Raw genomic sequence first — 25,017 nt, 5'->3', positions numbered from 1 at the left:
TTTACTAGACATTCATATAATTTGGTAACTGCTGCAGTCTCATTGTCCAGACAAATTGAATAGTTTATAAAAATGCTTGTTTGACATATTTGAAATATTCAACGCTTGAAAAATGTATAGAACATTTAAACAATAATTCTATGTAAAATAGTTTACAAAGTAGAACCCGCATACATTAACTAATAAACCATATGAAATAAAATAAACTACATTTTTCTATTACAATAGTAAACTCCGATTTTTTGTCTATTGAAATTGATTCCACTAGTCCACACACAAGATATCATTTCACGATTGTGACCTACCGAATTAAGACTTTTTACCGGATTTTTGATAACATAAACAACACGACGGGTGTCACATGTGGAGCATAATCTGCTTACCCTTCCGGAGCAACTGAGATCACACCCAGTTTTTGGTGGGGTTCGTGTTGCTTAGTCTTAACTTTTCTGTGTTGTGTCTTCGGTATTATTATTTGTCTGTTTGTCTTTTTCTTTCAGCCATGCATGGTGTTGTCAGTTTATTTACCATCTATTAGTTTGACTTTCCCTCTGGTATCTTTCGTCCCTGATGTATTGCTCCGAAAAAGATGTATTACATTCAGATAAATGTTTCCATATAACATTTGTTTAATCAAATAGAAATACAAATTCCGAAACCATTATTTTATTTCACTGCATAAGTTTGATGCACCGGAAACTTAAGTTGTACTAGTCTATAAGACTGGCACTTGAATAGGGTTAGAAAGATTGACCTGCAACAATATATCTACAGGCCTCTCAAAAAAGTTTTTGCAAATGGGTTTCTTGTTACCTAAAAAAATCCTTACACTCTCATTAAACGATGCATCGACTTAAGAGTCTCAATTCCTATACCAGGAGTGGTTACGTATTTACGCATCTTACATCTACTGAACCAATTAAAACACATGCTGTATACGTGTAGATGATATTTCTGTCCTCAATCATGTACTAGATTTTTAATGTGCGTACACTGTATCCATGCGCAAGTAAACAGCCGATTTATAATTGCATTGTATTTCCGACTTTTTTTTGGGAAAATCGGTCAACCAAAATCAACGAAAACATTAAATCGATTCAAGTCTTTTCAAAAGGGACGACTACACCAATATGAGTCAATAACGTAAATCCTGGGGGAAATACATGAACAGTGAACGTCAAGTGGTTGCATACTTTCAATAATTTTCACGTCATCTTTGGGTCATATAAGTTGGAAATAGGGATGAATCAACTTTTTAATTATTTGAGGACATAATAGTATTCAATAAGTCGAAACATGATGATAAAGTTTTATTTATGCTCTATCTTCACTTGTTTCATACAAAAAAAATCATTCTGAACCATAATTTCTCTTCTCTCCTTTATCCTTTACGTTTAAGGGTGAGTTTGTAAGTGATATCAGGATACGGTTCTGGACAACATTCGTAGAATATCTCATTCCGTGTTGAATCAACTTTCAGTACGTCAACAGCCGAATTCACCTCGTAGTTTGAAACGTCAGGGGGTCTAGAATTTGTTAGATTCACCTTCAAACCATTGTTAGTCCACGACCCGAATTTCCATTGGCAGGTTACGTCCCCTTGGTCATTCGGAGTACTGCTGTCGCAGTAGCTAACTATTCGAGACGGAATCACCAAGTAGACCATACCATGGTAATATACTGTTGCTCTGACTTTGCTTATTTGACCTTGTTCACTACCTCCACTGAAATAAAACCGAATTTAAGCCGTTTATCACTATGCTGAGTGTATCATTTTAGGTCATTAAATATCTGTTTAAAGAGTTGAATGCCTGCATGGTAAACTTTATTTTGCAATAAATCAAAACAGCGATCTGATCAAGTTTATACTAATATTTTGACTTGACATATACATACAGAACTATATTTATTTTAAACCTTGAATTATCTGGAATTAGTAACGATAAAACAAAAAAAATTTAAATATGAAAAAAACTTTTTTGTTTTTTATTTTAGTACAGATCAATGGGATTACGTTTTCAGCACATTTTACTTGAAATGAATGTTCTAAATTTTAAATATCAATTTCGGAGAAAACTACGTATACAGTTCAAATTTGATAATTTTTCATTGGTATCCAGCTTGAAAAAAGTAACCCTACCTTTTCATTGCTGGCCAGGGTTTTTTTTGGCATTTTCTGTGTGTAGTTGAGATTTTTTTCTAATCATTTAATACGTTTCTTCCGTGATAAAAATTTAACTGTATGTCAAGTTTAAGGATGAACTTAGGTGATCTAAGGTAAAATTAAATAAGAATTCAAAATTGATACGTTAAGCTGGAAGAGTATTAGTTAAGGTTCAAAATAAGCTAAAAAATGTTGATAGGTCTTGGAGCTCCTTTTCGAGATATTTGATTTATAAAATATGGCGGGAAAAGGCTGACTCGGACTTTTACCTTATATTTGCATTGGTGTTTTTTTGGTCTCAAATCAAAAGAAAGAAAATCAAGAATCTGCTTAAATTTTGTCAAATAACCATTTATGAGCTATTAAGTCATATGTTAAAAGATAAATAGGTGTTATGGGGCAAAATATTTGACCTTGTATCGTATGGAAAAACGCTGAGGAGTCCGAACATTTGACACTTATTCCAAAACCTCACCTAAGTACATCTTTAATTTAAAATCGGACTGGTTAACTTCATTTTGTAAGGTCGAGACAAACTATTCTGGTAAATGTGGGGACTGCAAATTAAGCATGTGTCTGCCTTGGCTTTTGTCGTATTCAGGAGACATCCGCACTCTAAGAAGTTCAATGATTGGTGGGAATATTACTCTTAAGATTTCAAACTGACATAAGCTAGAAAGAATGAATTAGAATGGAGAGCTCTTTGCCAACCACTGTGCAAATCACAATCTGGTCATCGTTGGAACAGTTTTCCCACACAAAAAATGTCATCTAGCAAAATGGGTATCTCCAGACATGAACACTGAACACCAAATAGATCATGTCTGCATCTCCAAGAAGTTTAGGAGAAGTTTACAAGATGTCCGAGTTAAAAGAGGACGCTGCCACTGATCACCACCTAGCTTATTGTAGCTAAATTCAAATTGAAGCTGAAGAAACACCAAAATATTGAATCAACAGGAAAACGATTTAACATATCAAGGTTGGAAAACAAAACAAAGAAATCATAATTCCAGATAGAGCTAAAAAATCGATTCGCAATATTTCAGAATGCAGCAGAGGAAATAATTTCAATAGAATACTGGCAAGAGATTAAAATTGCTTTCACAACAGCATGCGAAACATCAGTTGGTTTAAAAAATAGGAAGCACCAGGAATGTATAACGCCAGAAACACTTGTAAAAGTAGAAAAAAGGAAAAATATAATTTAAGCATTTGTGACAACTATAGAGGAATAATGCTACTATCAGTTCCAAGGAAAGTTTTAAATAGAGTTATGTTAAATCGACTCAAAAATGCAATAGATGAAATGCTTCGTGACAACCAATTTGGATTTAGACAAAACCGATCATGTGCAGACCAAATAACAACCTTACGTATCATCCTCGAACAATCACAAGAGTTCAATTCATCACTCTATTCCGTTTTTGTCGACTTTGCCAAAGCCTTTGACAGCTTAGATAGAGATGTGTTGTGGCAGTTGATGAGACAATATGGCATTCCTGAAAAATTTATTACCATCATCAGAAACACCTATACAGGAATGCAGAGTAAGGTTATACATGAAGGTCAACTAACAGAGGCCTTTGATATAACAACTTGGGTAAGACAAGGCTGTCTCCTTTCACCTATGCTTTTCCTCCTGGCAGTTGATTGGATCATGAAGCAAGCCACAGATGGCAGATGAAATGGCATCCAATGGACCATGTTGTTTACTCAGCTGGATGACCTAGACTTTTCCGATGACATCGATTGCTATCCAACAACCACCAACAAAAGCAGGACAAACTAGAGCAGAATGAAAAGAGAGCAGCAGAAACGGGGCTTTCCATCAATCATAACAAGACCAAAGTGTTAAAGTCCAACACAAAGTCCCAAGCAAGTCTGATGGTTAACACCCAAGCATTAGAAGAAGTGGAATCCTTTACATACCTTGGAAGCGTAGTGTATAATCTTGGCGGCTCAGATAAAGATGTAAAGATCAGAATTGGCAAAGCCAGAACTGCATTTAACATGATGGGGTCAATCTGGAAAGCACGAAATATCACGCTTAAGACCAAAATACGCTTGTTCAATTCAAACGTAAAAAACATACTCTTATATGGAGCTGAGACTTGGAAAACAACAAAAAACTAAACTTCAAGTCTTCATTAACAACTGCCTCAGGCGCATCCTTAACATCAGATGGCCTGAGAAGATATCGAACAAAGATCTTTGGGAAAAGACCAACCAATCCCAAGTTGATGAAGTGAAAAAATAGAGAAAATTGCGATGGATAGGACACACACTGAGGAAGGCAAATACTAACATAACAAGGCAAGCCTTACAGTGGAAACCACAAGGAAAGCGTAGCAGGGGCAGACCAAGATACACCTGTAGAAGGAATGTTGCAGCCGAGATGGAGAAAGAAGGGTACAAGTGGCACGATCTGGAGAGGCTAGCAAAGAACAGAACAAGGTGGAGAAATATCGTTAGTGGTCTATGCTCCACCAAGGGGCAACAGTATTAAGCAAGTAAGCAAGCTAGAAAGATCATTTGATTGTTTGCTTTTAAACTGATAGCTACCAGATTATTTTCTTTCTTTGTAACATACTTACTTGTTATAGAGAACTACGTCGGGTAACCACACGCTGTCTGCTGGAATACTGAGTGATTGTAACCCATGATAACTTCTTGGAGTCCATATTAGTCGAGGATCCTTCCAGTGTAATGCCTGCCATACTTCTGCTGTTAGTGTCTTTGGTCCCTAGCAATTAAAAAAATGAAGGTTATAAATACTTAAAATGGTATAAAAACAACTATTTATGCTAATCAATTTGTTTTAACAGAAAACCCCCTTTACAATTGTTTTACAATCGTTTCTCAACGGTTTGTGTCATTTGTTTTCCAATCCTTGTATTGTATTGATGTACGTGCTCTTATTTATTTGTTTCTATATAAAATTTTATTTACACTAAACGTTCATGTCTGTCAATAAATACATAATGATTATTTCCTAGAAACAAAAGTTACACTACATGTCTTTCAAACGTGTTGTTTTGAACAAGATACGCTATAAAATATTTAAGCTGTGAAAAAAATAAACTTATAAATTGGCTTCAACAAAAAGATGACATTCGGTTTATTATACTAATTCAGAATAGTTCGTCTCAGTAACGGGGTTTTATGTTTTTTAAATTCATGTAGCTTGTGTCTTTGTGGGTTTAAACGACGTGGAAGAGATCACCGCACGACCTTCAACAATGAGAAAACCCCACAACATATAGCCAACTGTCAAGTATTAAAGGCCTCGATAAGAAAAATTGGAAAATCTTCAAACGAGAAAACGTATACATCAATTTACGAACAAACAGACATAAACCACCGACAACCACTGACCAACAGCCTCCAGACTTTGGACATACACGAACAGAATCATGCTGGATTAAGTATGTTTGTGAGCTCTCAAATCTCCCGTAACCCGGAACAATGGTGTGACAGCACAACATAGGAACACAGTTGTAAATGACTCAACTCAATAGGGCACACACTTAAAAAAGCCCTACCTTCTGTGGCATTTTGTCTCTTGTGGAGAGTTATCTCATTGGCAATCATACCACATCTTCTTTTTCATATAACATACAAAAAAAATAGACTTAAAGCACCGATAAGAGTATTTGCAGTTATTGAAGTCTATAGTTCAGAGCAAATAACAAACAAATATATAAGTTTCTCTAAGACTACAGTATTTAGCATTACACTTCCAACAGATTTAGCATAAAAAGCTCATACACAGTTAGAGAAACATATGACCTTGAGTAATACCAAAATATTTTTAAGTACACAGTATCGACTCGATGTAGGATGAAATTCGTTGTAAACCTTGCAATTTATGCATTTCATATGAATCAGAAATAACATATGTCAACAATATAAAATAAGGAGATGTAGTACAATCAGAGGCGGATTTAGGGGGGGTAGGGGGCCCGGGCCCCCCTTTTTGGGAAAAAATTTGGTTGCTTATATAGGGAATCACTGAAGCGTGACTGGAGCGGGCCCCCTCTTAGGTCAGTCAGTGGGCCCCCAATTATGAAAATTTCTGGATCCGCCACTGGTACAATTGCCAATGAGGTATATATCCACCAAAGTTCAAATGAAGTGGATGTAAGCAATTATAGGCAACCGTAAGATCTTTAACAAAGAAAAAAGCATATACTAGTAATAAAAAAGTAAGCAGAATTGGTATACTTTAAGTGATATTTCTATTAACACTATAAATGAAATAAGTAATTAAACTCCTCAAAATGCCCATGCACAGTATATCTTAAAATAACCAAATCAAAGCAAGCTATGATTAAGTACATGTAACTACTTTAGTACGAATCATCGCATAATATTGATTATGTTATATTCAATATATGAAATAAACTGTTTTACTTATGAAAGTACAATAGCATTAAAGTCTGTACTTTCTGTTGTTCAAAATAATGTTATAACTTTTGAAGGCGTTCGACAAATTATGTGAATCGGGACTGTTTATGGTTTAAATTACAAACGTTTGGTGTTAACGGAAAAATCTTAAATGCTGTTAAGTCTTTGTATGACAACACAACATGTTCACGTTCGTGTTAACATCGTCTTTACGTCAATGTTTCCGGTTTCATGTGGTGTGAAACAAGGGTGTTTGATTTCTCCGACTTTTTTTGCTCTATATATTAATGATTAAGCTACAGAAATTAAGTCTTTTAATAAATAAGGGTATTGATATTGATAGTAAAAATGTAAGCATCTTACTATATGCAGACGATATTGTTTTACTAGGTGCAAGTGAGGATAGTTTACAATGCATGCTTGATTGTGTTAATGCATGGTGCCATAAATGGAGATTAAGTATTAATTGTAGTAAATCAAATGTCATACATTTTAGGCATAGCTCTGTTGAATGTTCTACTCTCATTTTTTTCTATGGAAGTCATAGTTTAATATATGTAAATTCATTCAAATATTTAGGTATTTAGTTCAGTGAACATGTAACATGGAATAAAGCCGTTAAAGAACTCTCTAAATCTGCCAGTCGAGCTTTGAGCTGCTTGACTGTGAAATTTTAAGCTTATGGTGGTATGACGTATCAAGTGTTCAATAACCTGTTTGGTACAACCAATATTGTTATATGGTGCGTCGATATGGGGACTTACTGAACATAGACTCATTAATAACGTTCAAAACAGGACTAGTAAAATATTCTTTGGAGTAACTAAATTGACTAGCAAAACTGCAGTACAGGGTGATTTGGATGACTGTCATGTCATGCTTATCAAAGACTGGAAGTTTTGAGATTCTTTTATAAACTTGAAAATTCAGATAATTCTCGTACTTTGTATAAGATATATTTATTGTCGATCCAAAAACGTAGATCCTGGAACTTTAATGTGATTAAGTTATTTCGCAACATGTCTGTAGAACACTTAATGCAGCCCGGAATTAGCAAAGAACTATTTTTTAAAGTGATTAAAAGTAAATTACGATTGTGGTTTACCAAACTTTGGAATGACAATTCGAATATGAATGGAAACAAGTTGAGATTATATAGACGTTATAAGAAGGACATTCAACCTGAACACTATGTTATTAACGCAATGCCACGCCACTTACGAAGTAATTTATGTAAACTTAGATGTGGAACTTTACCTTTTTTGTCTATCGAGACGAGTCGTTATACGAAACAACTAATACCGTTAAAAGAAAGCATTTGTCTATTTTGTAATAATGCTGTAGAAGATGAGATACACTTTTTGATTAATTGTGACATTTACAGTGACTTAATGTTTAATTTGTTTCACAGAGCTATGGTCATGGATAATTCTTTTTTTATAAAGTCAGATTTTGATCAATTTGTATTGCGAGTTATCTATCTTGGTGAATAATATGATAAGAAGACGTCGCGTACTGAAAAGCAATCTAAACTCTTGATTTTTTATTTCCGTAAAAGTCAAAGTTACAAAAAAATACATTTAATTTATTGTTTTTCTAATTCATTTCATTCATGTTCTATTTATTTACTATTTTACTGAGAGGTTTTTAATAAAACAACAAGATAATTTCATTTTATTCTTCGCAATCTGTTTATATAACCTCTTTAAAATATATTCTTTTTATCACATATTAAAATATATTCTTTTTTATCACATATTAAAATATATTCTTTTTATCACATATTAAAATATATTCTTTTTATCACATATTAAAATATATATTCTTTTTATCACATATTAAAATATATTCTTTTTATCACATATCATTTATTTTTACGTCATACTTAATTTTGTCATATCTATTTTTAAAAGTTATGTTTTTTTTATTACTTATTTTATTTTTTTTATGATGTGAAAAATCCGGATAATTTTAAACATTTTTGAAATTTTAATATGTTTTACAATTTGTATATATAGTGTCTCATAAGCCTATCAAGGCTGGGTATTTCTCTTATTTTATTATTGTGCAATGTATATTATATAATCTGTATAAAAATCTGTAGACAAGTATGTGACACTTTAATAAAATAAATTATTATTATTATTATTATTATTATTATTATTATTATTATTATTATTATTATTATTATTCTATTCATTTATAATTTTTTAAATTAGTTTAAATATGTTCAGAAGAATTAATTTTGATTTCTAATTATTAAACATACATAATTATAATGCATTTGTTTAACATTCATTATTATTAAATCCGTCATTCAGAACAGTCAGCATGGGTCCATATCAATTTTGCTTAAGGTCGAAGGCCGTGCAGTTACCTATAGTTGTTAACTTCTATGTTAGTTAATTTTGGTCTCTGGTGGAGATTTGTCTCGTTGCCAACAATACTATACATCTTCTTAATTTTTTGTGTAACTAATCACTGGGGTAAAGCTGATGACCGTAACTGCATTCACGGTCATCCCAAGATGTCGGATGAAAAATTAGGTCAGTTTCTGTATTGTCTGTTTAAGTGTTTCTAGATCATTTTCTTTACAAATCATACATTGAAACGATGAAAATTAATAAAAGAATCACTCGGAAATCACTAATTACTTCCGAGAAATGTGCACGAAACGGGAATTTCGATTTGAAAAAATCGTGAAGATGACCGTAAATCACAATCGAGATGACCGTCACAGAAACAGCGATTCATAACAAGGCTGACCGTAATTGGTTTTAAGATGACCGTAATTTGTAAATGATGACCGTAACTTTTAAAGGATGACCCTCAATTCTAAGAAATATCCGTATTTATATAACTACCTTTTTGTATCAAATGATAAATCGTGTTGGTATAAACATATTAATATGAGAGTATTATCCTATAGGTAGAAGAAAATAAGACGTGCTTCAAATTGCAAAGTTTACCATATGTATCTTTTTTAAGGTAGAGGGTTTAATTTTTAAAATGAATTTGCAAAAAGACATGCAAATAAACAGGTAGGGAAAACATGCTACAAAAGCGCAATAAAATGACACCTTACATGTATAATGAAAAAAATGCGGTGCACAGCCTCCAACTGCACGACAAAAGATTTTTGTTGATTTCTGGGATTCCTTTTAATGCATTATAATAAATACACATTTTTAAAAATGCCAATGCATGTACACCCATTGATATTATATCGTCTTCCATTTTGTCGTGCAAATAAAATCACAGAAAATATTTTGAAAATATCATACGACTAGTGAAGGTGAGCTCCAGCAAAGTAGATCCTTAAAATAGTTTTGTACGAATAGCGTATCACAAGGCGGAACGTTGTCAATTTGTATATACACAGAAATGTTATTCATACAGTCAGGATTATACTTTGTCAAAATTATCTCCCCATCACGCCAGTTCATGCTCATAACAATCGTAGAAAATGAAGCCATTGTAGGGATGACGCTCTGCCAATTTTGCTCTTGAAAACTGACAAATTTATCCACATAGCACCATTATGATCCGTTATATGTCAGTTGTATTCTAAAAGATAAATGTATCTACTAGCAATTGAGCATAAGTTAATGATCTTGTCTACTTAAAAATATTGTCTGATCGGATGTCAGGTGGAATTTTCGAAAATTCTTAAGCATTTAAAAAAAAATTCTAATCAAATATTTCGTGGAAGGGCAGACTTAATATTTTCAGTGGTTGAAGATTATAAACCCTAGTTATCACACACAGGACAATCATATTTTTTTGAAGATATTCATTTTCATCATCCAAATTAAAAGACTGTCGTCAAGAACTTTTAGAAAAATACAATAGCTATTCGAACACACCTACTGTTTTTGTGATTCATTAGATAGGTATTTCACTTGACCCATATATTCAATTTTCATCTTTTGTCATTTTTTTTACGTTATAAAGTCAACCTGTAGCTTTGATATATAAAAATGATAGAATCTGAAGCGAGATGCTATATCAAATACTCTTGCTTTTTACGTTTTAAAGACAAAATATACACCTCAAACATGCCCCAACATAAAAAGGTGCACTCGATTTTCTCTTTTCGATACAATCGTTATCTATTTTTGGGAATATTTTCTTGATTCACATAATGGAAGGGCAGACACGAAAATTTCTGAACTAAAAGATTTATATGTTCTCCGTCCCTCGTTAAAAAAAATCATCGGAGGTTAAGCATTTTCTACATCCAACTTATAGATACCCATGTCGTCGACTTGATATCTTATTGTTTTGCATTACTATGTAATAGATAAATTGAAAACTTATGCAAATGGTGTTTTTAAAATAAAACACTTCGTAATTGAGAAGAAAATTGTCGTTGTATTTGTTTCTATTAACTTTTAAAAATTTTGTCACTACAGTTAACATTACAGTAAACATTTATCGCCTTCTCTAACAAAGAGCTTCGATTCTTTTGTTCTATTTCAAGAGTGTTTCCGCCTGCATATATCAAGACAAATTAAGATTTTAATCTGCTTGCTCTGGAACCATACACATGGGCTCGATTACCGAATATCCATATGTATTATTAATGCTTTTTATGCTCCATTAATTGGCATTATGTTTTTCTGGTCTGTGCGTACGTTCGTCCGTTCGTCTATTTGTTTGTCCGTTTGTCCAGCTTCAAGTTAAATCAACTTGAAACTTAGTACACATTTTCCCTATGGTATGATCTTTTTAATTCTAATGCCAAATAACAGTTTTATCCCATTTTCATAGTCCACTATACATAGAAAATGATAGTGTAGATGAGGCATCCATGTACCAGGGACACATTCATGTTTCTTCAAATTTTCGTCGTATCGTTGTCAATTTGTGTTAAATTTTAACGTCGTTATCAATAAATATTTCATTGTTTACGAAAAATATGCAATTTACTATCATTGTCATAAATCCCAAATACGGCCAATTATATTATAGTTTAATAAAAGAAATTTATTAAACATATTTATATTCGCCAACCGAGCCCCTATTGAGATCGACAAACTCAACAAAAAGCTTTCAATACAAATACGGATATTCCATAGAATTGACGGTCATCCTATAAAAGTTACGGTCGTCCTATATAAATTACAGTCAGTCTTTACAAATTACGGTCATCTTTTACAAGTTACGGTCATCTTTTTACCAATCACGGTCATCCTTGTTTTATGTTACGGTCATCTTGAAAATATTTTGATTATGATTTACGGTCATCTTCACTATTTTTTCAAATCGAATTTCCCGTTTCATGCACATTTCTTGGAAGTAATTAGTGATTTCCGAGTGATTCTTTTATTAATTTTCATCGTTTCAATGTATGATTTGTAAAGAAAATGATCTAGAAACACTTAAACAGACAACACAGAAACTGACCTAATTTTTCATCCGACATCTTGGGATGACCGTGAATGCAGTTACGGTCATCAGCTTTACCCCAGTGACTAATGTCTATTTTATCCAGCTCAAATAACCCCGGGTATTTATTTTCTGGAACGAATCGTATGCTGATCCTCGATGACCATCTTCAATAGGTTTGTCATGTGTGTTTGTGTTATGTTATATGACTTTTGATGAACTTCTTCGTACCATTGTATCTTTATGGTGTTTAAGAAATAAAGAATCTTGAATCTTGGAAAGTGATTTATTTTGACTGGTCTGTATTTGTTGCGGAAGAACATTGCTAAGATATTTTAGAACTGCAAACCGCGGTAATTGATGTCGGACAGTGACCTTTCAGTCTAAAAAGAATACCAAATTAATGTTTAAGTATTTGCTGAAGGTTCATTTTAATAAACTCATCTTAGATACCAGGATTGAAATTTTATATTTGAGACAGAGGCGCATTTCGTTTACAAAAGACTCATCAGTGACGCTCGAATAAAAAAATGATAAAAAGGACAAATAAGTACGAAAATGAAGAGCATTGAAGGGCTAAGCTCAAGTTATCCTGACTTGATTGGTTTACATAGGCAACAATTTTGTTAAAAGTCGGTAAATGGCCATTTTGACCGTTCCGTGAAGTTGTGAATCTATATTTGTAAAGAATTTATCATGATTACAGACGCCAATAGAGCATTAGGTATATATGGCTTTTTATTATGCTTCTAAAAGAGAGGATTGCTTGTTGTTTTATGTTTGATTGTTTAAATGATGGTTATGGCATATTTATAACCTGTCTGTTCAATCCTGCACTGAAAATCCTGTTCGGATAGTTTATAGCACTACTTCAACCAACTGTGGTTTTTACAAATTATAATCCATTTTAGTGCATAAGGTAATATATATATGACGGCAATATCAAATACAATAAAATATCTTATCATATTAATGTAAGAAATATAGATAGCAATTTATATAATTAGAAAAGAATTAAAAGTATACCGTATAAAAAGTGTAAGCACATACCAAGAGACAATAACAATCCATCTACAAGTCGAAAAAGTAACACACATTTCTTTTAAGACGGTATGGGTGTATCTTTCGCCACCTTGGATTGTAAATAAAAGGGAACATTCAACCTAAGATATAGGTTTTTCAATCAATTTAGCGAAATTTGAAGATGAATGTAGATAACGTATCTAAACTTTCTTTTAAAAGAATAAATTTATAAGATTTTAACTTATAAATATAAATATTTTTACAAGCTTTATTCTCAAAGCATTTTCTAAAAGCTATATTCTCGTATATAATTTTACAATTATATCACTTAATCTAGCATCTAATCACATAATGATGTTTTTTCCTGTATAATCCATACAACATGTGTCATTTTGTCACACCCTGTAGCTTGAGAAAATGCCCGGTGACCTATCATTTTTATCACATTTTTTAGCAAATTACAATATTAACTACATTTTGACAAAGTGTGAACAAATTTTATCATTTTTAATTTAGACTCTTATACAACCTTAACCACGTAAGTTAACGCAGACTTGTAGCTGAGTATGCGGTATGGGTTTTTATGCCCCACCTACGATAGTAGAGGGGCATTATGTTTTCTGGTCTGTGCCTCCGTTCGTCCGTTCGTCCGTTCGTTCGTCCGTCCCGCTTCAGGTTAAAGTTTTTGGTCGAGGTAGTTTTTGATGAAGTTGAAGTCCAATCAATTTGAAACTTAGTACACTATGATATGATCTTTCTAATTTTAATGTCAAATTAAAGTATTGGCCCCAATTTCATGGTCCACTGAACAAAGAAGAAGATAGTGTGAAGCTCAGGTTAAAGTTTTTGGTCAAGGTAGTTTTTGATGAAGTTGAAGTCCAATCAACTTGAAACTTAGTACACATTTTAACTATGATATAATCTTTCTAATTTTAATGCCAAATTAAAGTATTGACCCCAATTTCACGGTCCAGTGAACATGTAAAATGATAGTGCGAGTGGGGCATCCGTGTACTATGGACACATTCTTGTTGCTGATGTTTTAAGGCAGTATATTGACCGATAACAGATTGTTTTCTTCTATTTCATTTGGTCTCTAGTGGAGAGTTGTCAAAGTGGCTAGCATACCACATCTTTTTATTCTTATATTCATGAGCATAGCTGAATAAGAACGCTACTAGATTCTAACGTATTAGAGAAGGCTTTCAGATAATAAAAACAAGTTTAATGTAATAATTCAATTTAAATTTTTGGCTGTTATTTACCAATTAAATATCAAAAACCCAGGTTTACAATATACTTACAAATTCTACAATTCTGAGGAGTGATAATGTATGATCTACTATGACTGTAGGTGTGGTAACTGTTCCTGGTCGGGCTTTATCATTATAGTTCCCTAAAATCAACTTTAATATTTCTTCCTCTGGAACCGTAGCTTGTCCTGGAATACAAAATTATAACTTTGTCAGTATCATATACTGCTCAATGATGGGATTCCTCAAACGCCTAGCTATGACTTTTTATTAAATATAGCAAAAGGTTTTATTACATTTGAGAGTGCCGTGCTATTTCAATGGTCAAGTGCGTATTGCTTTTATAAATATAAAAAAAAATGTGGTATGATTGCCAATGAGACAACTGTCTACAAGAGACCAACATGACAGACATAAACAACTATAGGTCACCGTACGACCTTCAACAATGAGCAAAGGCCATACCGCATAGTCAGATAAAGGTCGTTATAAAAATCGGCGAATGTCATTCAATTGTGGTTGGTTTTTTTAATCAATGTGTTTTCCCATTTTTGTGAAAAATTTATTCACAATATAAAAAAAAGGAAATCGAACTAAATTATCGAGTTGCGAATCTATAGGATTTTTATTATTATGGGTAAACTGAATTTTTTTCTGTAAACCCTAATTCTCATCAAGTATATATATCATAACTGGATTAAACTAACTATTATCCATGCTTAAAGCTGTCAAAAAGTTTTTTAGCGCAAAATGTAGTTGTTCGAGTTTATTTTACACGAATAACCTAAATTATTTAGTTAGTTTAATCCAGTTATCTACTTAATTATATATAAAACTCCACTCGGACGTTATTAAATGTTTTTATACATAAATAATTCCGTAGATAAATGTGTATAACAGAAAAAAAAGTTAAGATCAATTGTTAAATATAATATGTGCTATCACTAAAAAAAGTGTAACGGTATATGTGAACTAAAGTGTTATATTAAGACAAGTTTCCAATAAAAGAAGTAGCCGCTGGATTCAGGAGAAAAACAAGGATATTTTAAACATGAAAAAATTAGGGAAAAAAAAGGAAAAACTAATATCTAAACTCTAAAACTTGAATATCAAAATGCATGCTTCAGGTACACAGGCAAATTTTGTTCACGTGAAATTCACGTGAGCAAAATTTGGCTGTGTAGGACATTAAAAACATAAAACGATAAGTTAAATATTTACCAAACGCCAAACTTAAAGTTGTCAACGAAGTCCAAAATAACACTTGTAATAGACACACTATATTCATTGCGTACCGTTTGATTTCCTATCGCATTATGTGCATCCAAAACGTACTAAAAGAGTGTCGCTGACATCTTAGTTAGCATCAAAACAGATAAATTACAGAAATAAACAGACCTTTGACCTCTAAAACAACAACCTTTTTATATAAAATTTGGTGCAAACACTTAACAGAAAGGTTATTGACGGAATTCACAGCTTGAACACTCTGATATAGACGGATGTTATGTTTCCTTGTGCATTAAACCAAATTGAAATATTAAAACTTATAATTACTACATATTTACATTAATAAGTGCTGCTGGTTTTAATCTAATATTTTGGTTTTTACATTTAAGATTATCGTTAATGGAATGAAATGGAAGTCGATGTTTTTGTTTATGAGTACAGTAACAACATTCAGGTTTAATATCTTGCTTTACTTAAAATGTGGTACGATTGCCAATAAGCTTCCTTCCACCAGAGACCTAATGACGTAGAAGTTACTATCGGTCAGTGCACGGCCTTCAACTATGATCAAAACCCAAAGCGCATATTGAGTTATATCAGGCGTCAAACTGATAAAGGTAAAACAATGCAAACGAGAAAACCAACGGCCTGATTTATGAACAAAACAATAAACGAAAAACAAATATGATATACAGCAACAAATGACAACTCCTGAATTACAGGCTACTGACTTGGGACAGGAACATACAGAATGTGGTAGGGTTAAAAAAAAAACATTTTTCGCTGACGCCAAACCCTCCTTCTAACCTTGGGCAGTTGCATTTGCTTTTTGTCTGACGCCTGGCTTTAATCAAATATCTAATTTATTTCCAAAGTAAGCTGACTAGATATTAAAGAATAAACATAAAATACACCTCATACGTAAACCAGTGAGCATCATAAACACTAGTTGTACAGAAGGGTGACCGGTCTAGATTAGGTTTACAGAATAGAGACTAATGGACCAATACTACAGAATAATGTACTAAAACAAAAAAAATAATCATTCAGTTCCGAAAAAAAATCTTTTGATGTTATAAAGTATTGCTATAATATAGTATAATAGTATACTGAGTCAGGGATGATATAAGGCAAATTAAATAGTGTATTCTTTTAACACCAAACTGACTTTCATAAGGGTACAGATTTAGTCATGTAAAACTTGGTTTTACTTTAGCAATCTATAAAAAGAACTGGAATTCATTTGTACAAGTATAGTTACAAAAGCAACAATTATAGATGCTCCCAAAAACATCTTTCGCTGCATTTCCATTCTGAGAAACTTCAAAAGCTTGCATTCAGTATATAAATTGAAAATGGTTTGGGTTAGTGTTAAAACTAAATGTTAAAATTTGTTTGTACATATTATATAAAAAAGATGTGGTAAGAAGCCAATGAGACAACTCTGCCCAAGAGACCAATTGACACATAAGTTAACAGCTATATAGGGAGACCAATTGACACATAAGTTAACAGCTATATAGGTCATCGTATGGCCTTCAACAATGAGAAAAGCCCATACCGTATAGTTAGCTGATTTTAAAACAATTGCGTGTTTTTCTACAAAAAAAAAACGCACTTATTATGCTGTAGAATGTATTACATAGAGATCATTTTTGTAAATCGGTTGAAATATAAAAGGAATACTACGTTTAATTCGAAATGAATAAGTATAAAATTCAAATGCCATCCTTTATTGAATTATTAAAATTTTCCTCAATAAGTTGAATATGAAGCATACCTCCATGTTAAAAACTTGTATGCTATTCACAATTGGCTTCACGTTTGAATAAAAGTGAAAGGGACGATGGTTGAATGTTTCTCGTCAAATTCACATCATACCCATTTGATAGGGTCCTTTAATTTAAATTAAACATGAAAGAGGTAGGACTGAGGGTCATCAACGCGTGTTCCTTTATTTGTTGGTCGTTGTTTACTAATTTATGTATCATTTGATCTTTGCCAAATGAATTTATCTTTGTTGCTAAGGATAAAATATTCATAAATTGTATAAGATTCGGAATATAAGAAAATTAGTTCAAGATTTTTGTGGTATAATAATATAGATCTCATTTAATCTGGAAAAATGGAAAGTTCAATCAGTGTAATCTTAAATAAACTGCAATGTCACGATACTGCCTTATATATATATATATATCACACTATCAATTGCTTAAATGCTGGAGAGATGTCAATGACCTCCAAATGATAAACAGTTGTTTATGAAATGGTTCGTTTGTATCGAGTCCTTCCAGTTTTGTTGCGTATTGTTTTCTTCTAAAATATTTTTAATCATTATTTTTCTTTAACCAATTAATTTCTAAGGTTTGTGATTAGTTGGTTATTTTTTGTCTAGCTTCACTAAAACAGTGATTGATTGCTTGCTTAAATTTCAGTGACAATTATCTCATGCTTATTAAGGATGACCAGGTTGAAGGGGTGACAATTTTGACTGTGACTGAAGAATGAGATTATGGATTCGAGCAAATATGTTACAAAACTACCCCTATCCCAATCTGAAGTGGTTGTATATTTATGCTGCCAACAGCTCGGGTTTTATTGCGTGACGAGCAAAGTCAAGTTGACTGAAGTTCTACATAGAATTCATTCAACAATTATGACTGCACTTGCTTGTCGTAACAACGTCATGACCTAGCATAGAATCAGAAACGAGAAGGCCTCGGTCAACGCTTTTTCACCCCCCAAAAAAAAACATACTAAAGAAGCATGAACAGAATCGGATGAAACTTCCACATAATGTAATATTATTGTAATGGACAAAATTTAAATTACATAAGAATACAAGCAGTAATCTTCTTTTGTTTCTTTCCGTTGATAATATTTACACAAATTGTGTTAAAAACATGCAGGGGAACACATTTTTTAATGTTTGCATAAACAGGGTTGTGTATTTGTATAAAAGTACATGTATTATAAATGTATTTTACGTCAAGACCTCAGTCTGACGTGGGCGCTGATCACATGTCACCTTATCATGATTTAGAAGTTAGTTTAAACTTGTCCTGTGAAAACATATGTCAGATGCAAGCAAGGGGTAAAAAGACATGTTTGTTCTTTAATGTCAGTTTGACCTTATATTCTAGATATTGTTTAACTCTATGCACTGGATAAACAGCCATAAATATGACATAAATTAAATATTCAGTTTAAATAAGGTTTAAATTGGTTTACCCCCCAAACCTTACAAAGTTTAAAGACCTGCAAATGCCAAATGACCACAACATGATTCTTACTTCATAAATTTAGTAGAAATTTTGATTGAAATCCAACATGAAATGGTCACTATTTTTTTTAAATGGAAAACCGCAGATTTGCATGAAATATTTAAAAACAACAAATTGTAGGTGACAAATCCGTTTAGTGAATATCCCACATCTTCTTTCGTACATAAAACACAATACGTATACCTCACATTTTCTTTTTTTCTGAAGAGAACATGGTGTATACCCGTATCTCCTTTTATTCACAGAATGTGTTTAAAGGCTTTCATGGAAGGCAATATTGCAACACGCCAATCATTGCCAATAGTACACGACACGACAATCAGCCTTGATAATCACAAAAATAAATGGTTTGTTCTGTGGTAGTTTGAAAATAAATTACCTGACTGCAATGTATTGAAAATAAATAACTCTGCAGGTCTAATTGAAAGTATGAGATGGCACCAGATTCTACATAAATTCATCTTTTTCCACAAAAAAAAATCGGGAAACACTTCCCAAATCTTTTAATAATAAAATTATTCATATTATTTAAATATACTTGAAATGTCTGAAAATTGGTTTTATTTAACTGGAAGTATATATTCTCATAAAATTGAGAAAGGAAACTTTCATGTACACTTACCTCACTTTTATTTAACAGGGCCGTAACTACATTGAGGCAAATGCCTCAAGTAGGAAATTTCAAAACCAAACGCTTGTCTCCATATCAAATTGTGTTCACGGCGAGGGCCTTGCAAGAAGCAAGTTCTGTTCTCCCTCACAAGTAGCCCCTGCTTTTCGTGATTAATGTTTCTTATTTATTTGTCTTTTGTTCATTGATTGCCCTTCTGTATTCTGTTAACATATAGTGTTGCATTCCTTTTGAAATTTAGTAATGTTGTTATTAATTTGATCATGAGTTTAAAAAAAAAAAAGAAAAACAGAAGCCACAGACTTAACTTTGTGAATTACATTTTTGCTTTATCATGAATATTGGTCTTTTGGTGTTGTCCCTAGAAACTTAAGTCTTACACTGAATTTATACATTTTGCTTTGAGACCAAAATATTGTCAAAAAAATATTAAAACAGAACTTGCATTCTCAGATTAAGAAAGGGTCTAACCCCCAGAAGGCATGCTTTTGCATCATTTGTTCTATGGCTTCTTGGTCCTTCAGAGGTTCCAAAATTTTGCCTCGCTCCGCTCAGCGAAACATGTTTGCCAATACTTTTAGAAAAGGCTAGATACAACCAAACATTAATACTGTGTATGTATGCAATACATGTATATACAGTTCGGAATATAGAAGATTCATTTCTGCAGAGGATGACGATTAGTTCTGATTAAATGGTACATAATGACTTGAATATGACATATATTATTTATAATAAACAAATAATTTAAAAATTGTATGTTTTCGAATATTATAAAAATATTTGTGAAAATAAATAATCAGTCCCTTCCTTTAATGAAAATGAAAAATTTTGCTTCAATAGTGCAGAAAATATATGACATGTCCTCTTAGTTTACAAAAATATATAACCGATCCAAAACAAATCCTCCTGCCCGACCCCCCCCCCCCCCCCAGAATATCAAATGGTCGTCCCCTAATGTACAAGTCAATTGAAATGAGTTTAACCGCTCATTTATTTTCTTTTCGTCTTGTTTCAAATAAATGTTACATTTTCCAACAATCTACTTACATTGTTTATATATCATCTGTACACGAGTCGTTCTACGTTCGTGCAGCAAGCCTAGATGCGTTCGTAGTGACCGCACATCGTTCAGGAATGGTCTCATGATTCGACTGAAACGATACAAATCAATTTGAATCAAAGAAAAGAAGAACTGAACATCGGTTTATTTCACCGTTCGTATTGTTAACTCTTCGTTACAGCTTGGCATGTAATACATCAGGCAATGTGAATAAACTCACATATGGGACATTCGTAAATGAGACAGCAACTGAACGACAAAAATAACATCTAGAGAGCACCAGACCAGCATACAGTCTTCAAAAACATGTGTATATACTATATATAAAGCTGTCTATAAACGAGAAGCGAAAGATACCAAAGGGTGAAACGAAGAAATTAAAGACAAACACCAGTCAACACAACATAGATAACAACTAAAGATTAAGCTCGTTCCGTACCTTCACGAAAACGTATACTCCGGAATGGAAAGCAGATCGTCATGTTGCTCGTGTTAGAACAAAACGTTGGTCTAAAAAAGTTGTGAATAACAGAAAAGTTCAAAGATCTGCAATTACAACCTCTTAAATGAGATTAACGAAGAAAAGTACAATCGACTATAAATTAAACCTATTTTATAAAACCTTGTTGGTCGTGTTGTCTAACACGCTGCGAGGTTAAGTTTGATATTCCACAATGTCACAGATTGAAAAACATTGAAGAGAATGTCAAATTTTGCTTATCATTCATTATTGGGTTCAAATTCAATTTCCACTTATTTTTTGCCTGAAAAAAAGAAGGCGATTGCTCTAACATGCGAACACCCATTTATAATGAAAGATTTCTAATATCAAACCTATTATTAGAGTTTGCCCAACATATGTTTAAAGTACATATTTCGTAATCCAAAAGAACTTAAACCCTCCCCATTTAGGAAATGTATGTAGGTAGGTTGGTGCAGTAATTTATGGTTGTAGTTTATTGATTAAATAATAAATTTAATAATCCAAAGTGACAAATTTTCATCGGTGAAGAAGGTTATTTTAAATGGAAAATGGATTGATATAAATGTCTCTGTACCAGCTTAATGTGTAAGTTATAGGGATGCAATTCGTAATTTGAACTTTAAATTTCTTAGTGCAGTTGCAAGAAATTGTATTTTTCGGGTTGAACTAAAGTGTTGTATATGTTACATTTATAAAAATGATAAAAAAAAATAAATATTTACAGTTGATTTTCTTATGCTTGCAACGTAAAACTTTGCTTGTTTTGTTTGTACAATTGTTCATATATGCCTTGTGTACAATTTGGAGTTTAGTATGGTGTTCATTATCACTGAACCAGTATATATTTGTTTAGGGGCCAACTGAAGGACGCCTCCGGGTGCGAGAATTTCTCGTTGCATTGAAGACCTGTTGGTGACCTTCTGCTGTTGTCTGCTCTATGGTAGGGTTGTTGTCTCTTTGGCACATTCCCCATTTCCATCCTCAATTTTATTTGTATAGATAAGATTGACATCTTCAAACAATACATCAAGGCATAGTTTAACCTGAATATATTATATTTGAATTTAATTGGGTGTTATCCTAATAAGATTGTACAATATACAAACAAAGCAAGCAAGCTAACCAAAGTTTAGCTCTACATGCATTAGGAAATTAGCTGTAATACAGTTCTAATTCAAAATTGTAGACAAGCATAAGCCTTTCAAAAAGGACTAGTCGACTCTTAGCTGATGAAATGGAAAGTGCTCTCGCTTTGTAGATTTATTCATTTACTAGAATAGCCACGTGCATCAATCAACAAATTTTACCACACACGTGAGGTCACACGTTATGAAGTAGTATATATCGTTTAACGTTGTTGTTTACGAAACTCCAGAAGATTCGACTATTTATAGATAAAAGTTACCTGTGTACCAATATCTTGAATATGCATGATTAATGACCAGGCAAAATCTAATTGCTAAAATAGAGATGACAAATCCGATACTCTACGGGATTGAAGGACATTTACTAGGTTTGGATTGTCCTAACAAATCAATAAACTTGAATTATTCACGTCTCGTAATATCTTCCAATCAGGTAGCAAAAAAAATTCACGCACTGACTGTCCATCGTTTAATTCTTAATATCGACTCCTAGTCGATAACTAGGAGTCGATAATAAAACACTTAGGAAACTGATGACATTTATTGCATTCTCATTTTCGTCAACATATTCCCGCCGAAATGAAATCACAGTATTGCAACCATACCACTTCTCCTTATATTTATATCTATGCGAAGCCTGTAACTGTTAAAAAATGAGTTGATATAAGAACCCTACAAAACAGACCAACATTCGTCTTTTATTAAAAAAAAAAACTGCATTTGTATGTTCCAAAATCAATCAACGTCATATGCATGTATGGACGAACACTTGCATAAGGCCGATTTCTATGACATTTCTTCAGTTTTCTCTCACCTTCAGTTATATCTTTACTGCACCAATTAATTATAGTTTTCTCAAAAAGATTTTTATTTATTCTTCCATTATTAGACCTAAAATCGAAATACTATTGATGAAACAAAAATAAAGACAGAAGAATTTTTTTGAAAACTGCATGCAAATTTTAATTTATTTACAGGAAACTCAAAATCGCCATTTTTGGTTGATTTGCATTCCAACAGAAAAAAAGAAATGCGCAATAATTAAAATGATACACATGTGATGGGATGACACACTTCTGGGATGCAAGATATATGGGGTAAAAAAGAAGCGTGGACGTAATATACTTGGAAAAGGGGGGGGGGTAAAAAGGAAAAATATTGGATATACGGGATAAAAAGGTATGATCTAGAGTAGAGGAGGGAAAAGTGGTATTTTGAAGAAGGATCAATCCTGTGTCACCAACCTCACATTATTTTAGAAAGTGATTTCATCATAAACGTATCTGGTCTGAAGCCTATACTATAAAAATTCTGAGCAATTGATTTTCAAAAACATTCAATATATATATCAAGATCGGTACTATAATTCTGGGTTAATGTGGCTTCTATTTTGCTGAATTAGTAAACATTGTTGTTTTTAAAAGACCAGCTGAAGCCAGTCTCTGGGTGTGTGATTTTCTCGCTGCGTTGAAGACCCATTGGTGTTTGGTCAGGTTGTTGTCTCTTTGACACATTTTCCGCTTCCATTCTCAATTCTTTTTTGACAAAACCTTGTTATTCTACCTTTTACAGGTCAGTCCCACCTTTTTTGTTCTACAAAGAAAAGTAAAAAATAAACATCAGCCAAGTTTTATCGAGTGATTTATTTTGTTTCAAACAAATCCTTTATACACTCGTTTGAACAACTTTTTCATACTGTTACCGTTAAGTTAGCATAAAACTATATGTCGTACAAGCTATAAAACACAAAAAGAATGGTCGTTATGATCTAGTTTATAGTTAAACGGTTTGTTGTAAATACATGTTCAAATGTCAAGAAATTATAAAAAGAAAAGCGTTAGTACATTGTGTAAAATGTGGTATTATTCCTTTTTTACGAGCAACATTTGAACTATTTGTATACAAATAAATAAGTAGCGAATCAATAAAAGAAAATGAGTGATGAAGAGATTTGTATCAAACAGTTATATATCAGATTTAAACAACGACGTCACATGTTTTCTTTTTAAAACTGAAAAATTCACAAGTGAGACATATCTGATTCGAACAGATTTGAATATATAAATTGTAAATTAATTCGTGGGGTACAATCAGACTTGCATAAATCTCTTTTATTTGATTCGACGATGCGAGTGAAGCATTGTGGGATGGCATTTCATGAAAAATCACTTTATTGAAGTTTCGTTTTATTTATTGTCAATACAAGGTGTGGATAAGACCCAATATAGATGGAATAATACGTATTGTGAATATTTAAATTGAATTACCACAAATTAAATTATTGTGTTTTCATTAGAATTCGATTTTTTTTAATTACATTTTTATATAACCACAACTTTTCTGTATATCGTTCAAGGCTTATCTCGGACAGTAGTAAAAAAAAATAATAGAAAGAAGACAAAAAATGTACATTTGAGAGGAAATTAAACATATACAGTGGATTTTCAGCTTTACATATATAGTTGCAGAGAACAGGAACTCTCATTTTAATTGGAAAGGATTTCTTTATTCGATGCCGGTAAGTTTATATATTATACTTTTGCTATTTTCTAAAAGCATATACACATGCAGACTGGACCATACAACGTAATAGACATTAAACAAATGCGCTAATACGAGTTTTTCGGTTACATTATAAAACGTCCCATCTAAACTATGCTCTCGCTCAGATGGCTCACGTACAACCTATTGAAAGCGATCACATGCACTTCAGTATTTTTCTTCTATTTAGCTGGAAATTACTTATACAATATAACATAAAAGGATTTTTACATAGAAAACGTTGGTTGTGTGAAACTAGTCAGTGCTTTAAGGGACTTATCATGTACGTGTTTGTAAAAATAATTAGTGAGTTGCTCAGGGGACATGCATTGGAAAATCACTTGTACATTAATTACAATTATACATTCAAACAGACGTGTACTGATTATTTTAGACAA

General features: G+C 32.5%; 2 protein-coding genes across 2 annotated transcripts in view; one reads left to right on the top strand and one right to left on the bottom strand.

Moving 5' to 3' along the window:
• Window positions 1-1,295: 1,295 nt before the first annotated feature.
• On the bottom strand, window positions 1,296-15,621 carry LOC143083136 (acetylcholine receptor subunit alpha-like 2). Its single transcript, XM_076259367.1, has 4 exons — window positions 15,463-15,621; window positions 14,293-14,429; window positions 4,762-4,910; window positions 1,296-1,724 (listed from the first exon to the last, which is right to left on the bottom strand). Exons 1-4 carry the CDS (start codon window positions 15,527-15,529, stop codon window positions 1,382-1,384), a joined length of 696 nt encoding a protein of 231 aa, XP_076115482.1. The 5' UTR covers window positions 15,530-15,621; the 3' UTR covers window positions 1,296-1,381.
• An 8,698-nt stretch (window positions 15,622-24,319) lies between these two features.
• Window positions 24,320-25,017, top strand: part of LOC143083135 (sperm-specific sodium:proton exchanger-like) — a 70,878-nt gene continuing 70,180 nt past the window's right edge. Inside the window, exon 1 of the mRNA XM_076259362.1 lies at window positions 24,320-24,596. The gene's annotated coding sequence lies outside the window, so the exon portion shown is untranslated. The remainder of the gene's footprint in view (window positions 24,597-25,017) is intronic.

The sequence above is a fragment of the Mytilus galloprovincialis genome, chromosome 7, assembly GCF_965363235.1.
Source record: "Mytilus galloprovincialis chromosome 7, xbMytGall1.hap1.1, whole genome shotgun sequence".
Taxonomy (NCBI): domain Eukaryota; kingdom Metazoa; phylum Mollusca; class Bivalvia; order Mytilida; family Mytilidae; genus Mytilus; species Mytilus galloprovincialis.
Note: the sequence above shows the minus strand (reverse complement) of the source record. Positions and strands in the feature narration are given on the sequence as shown.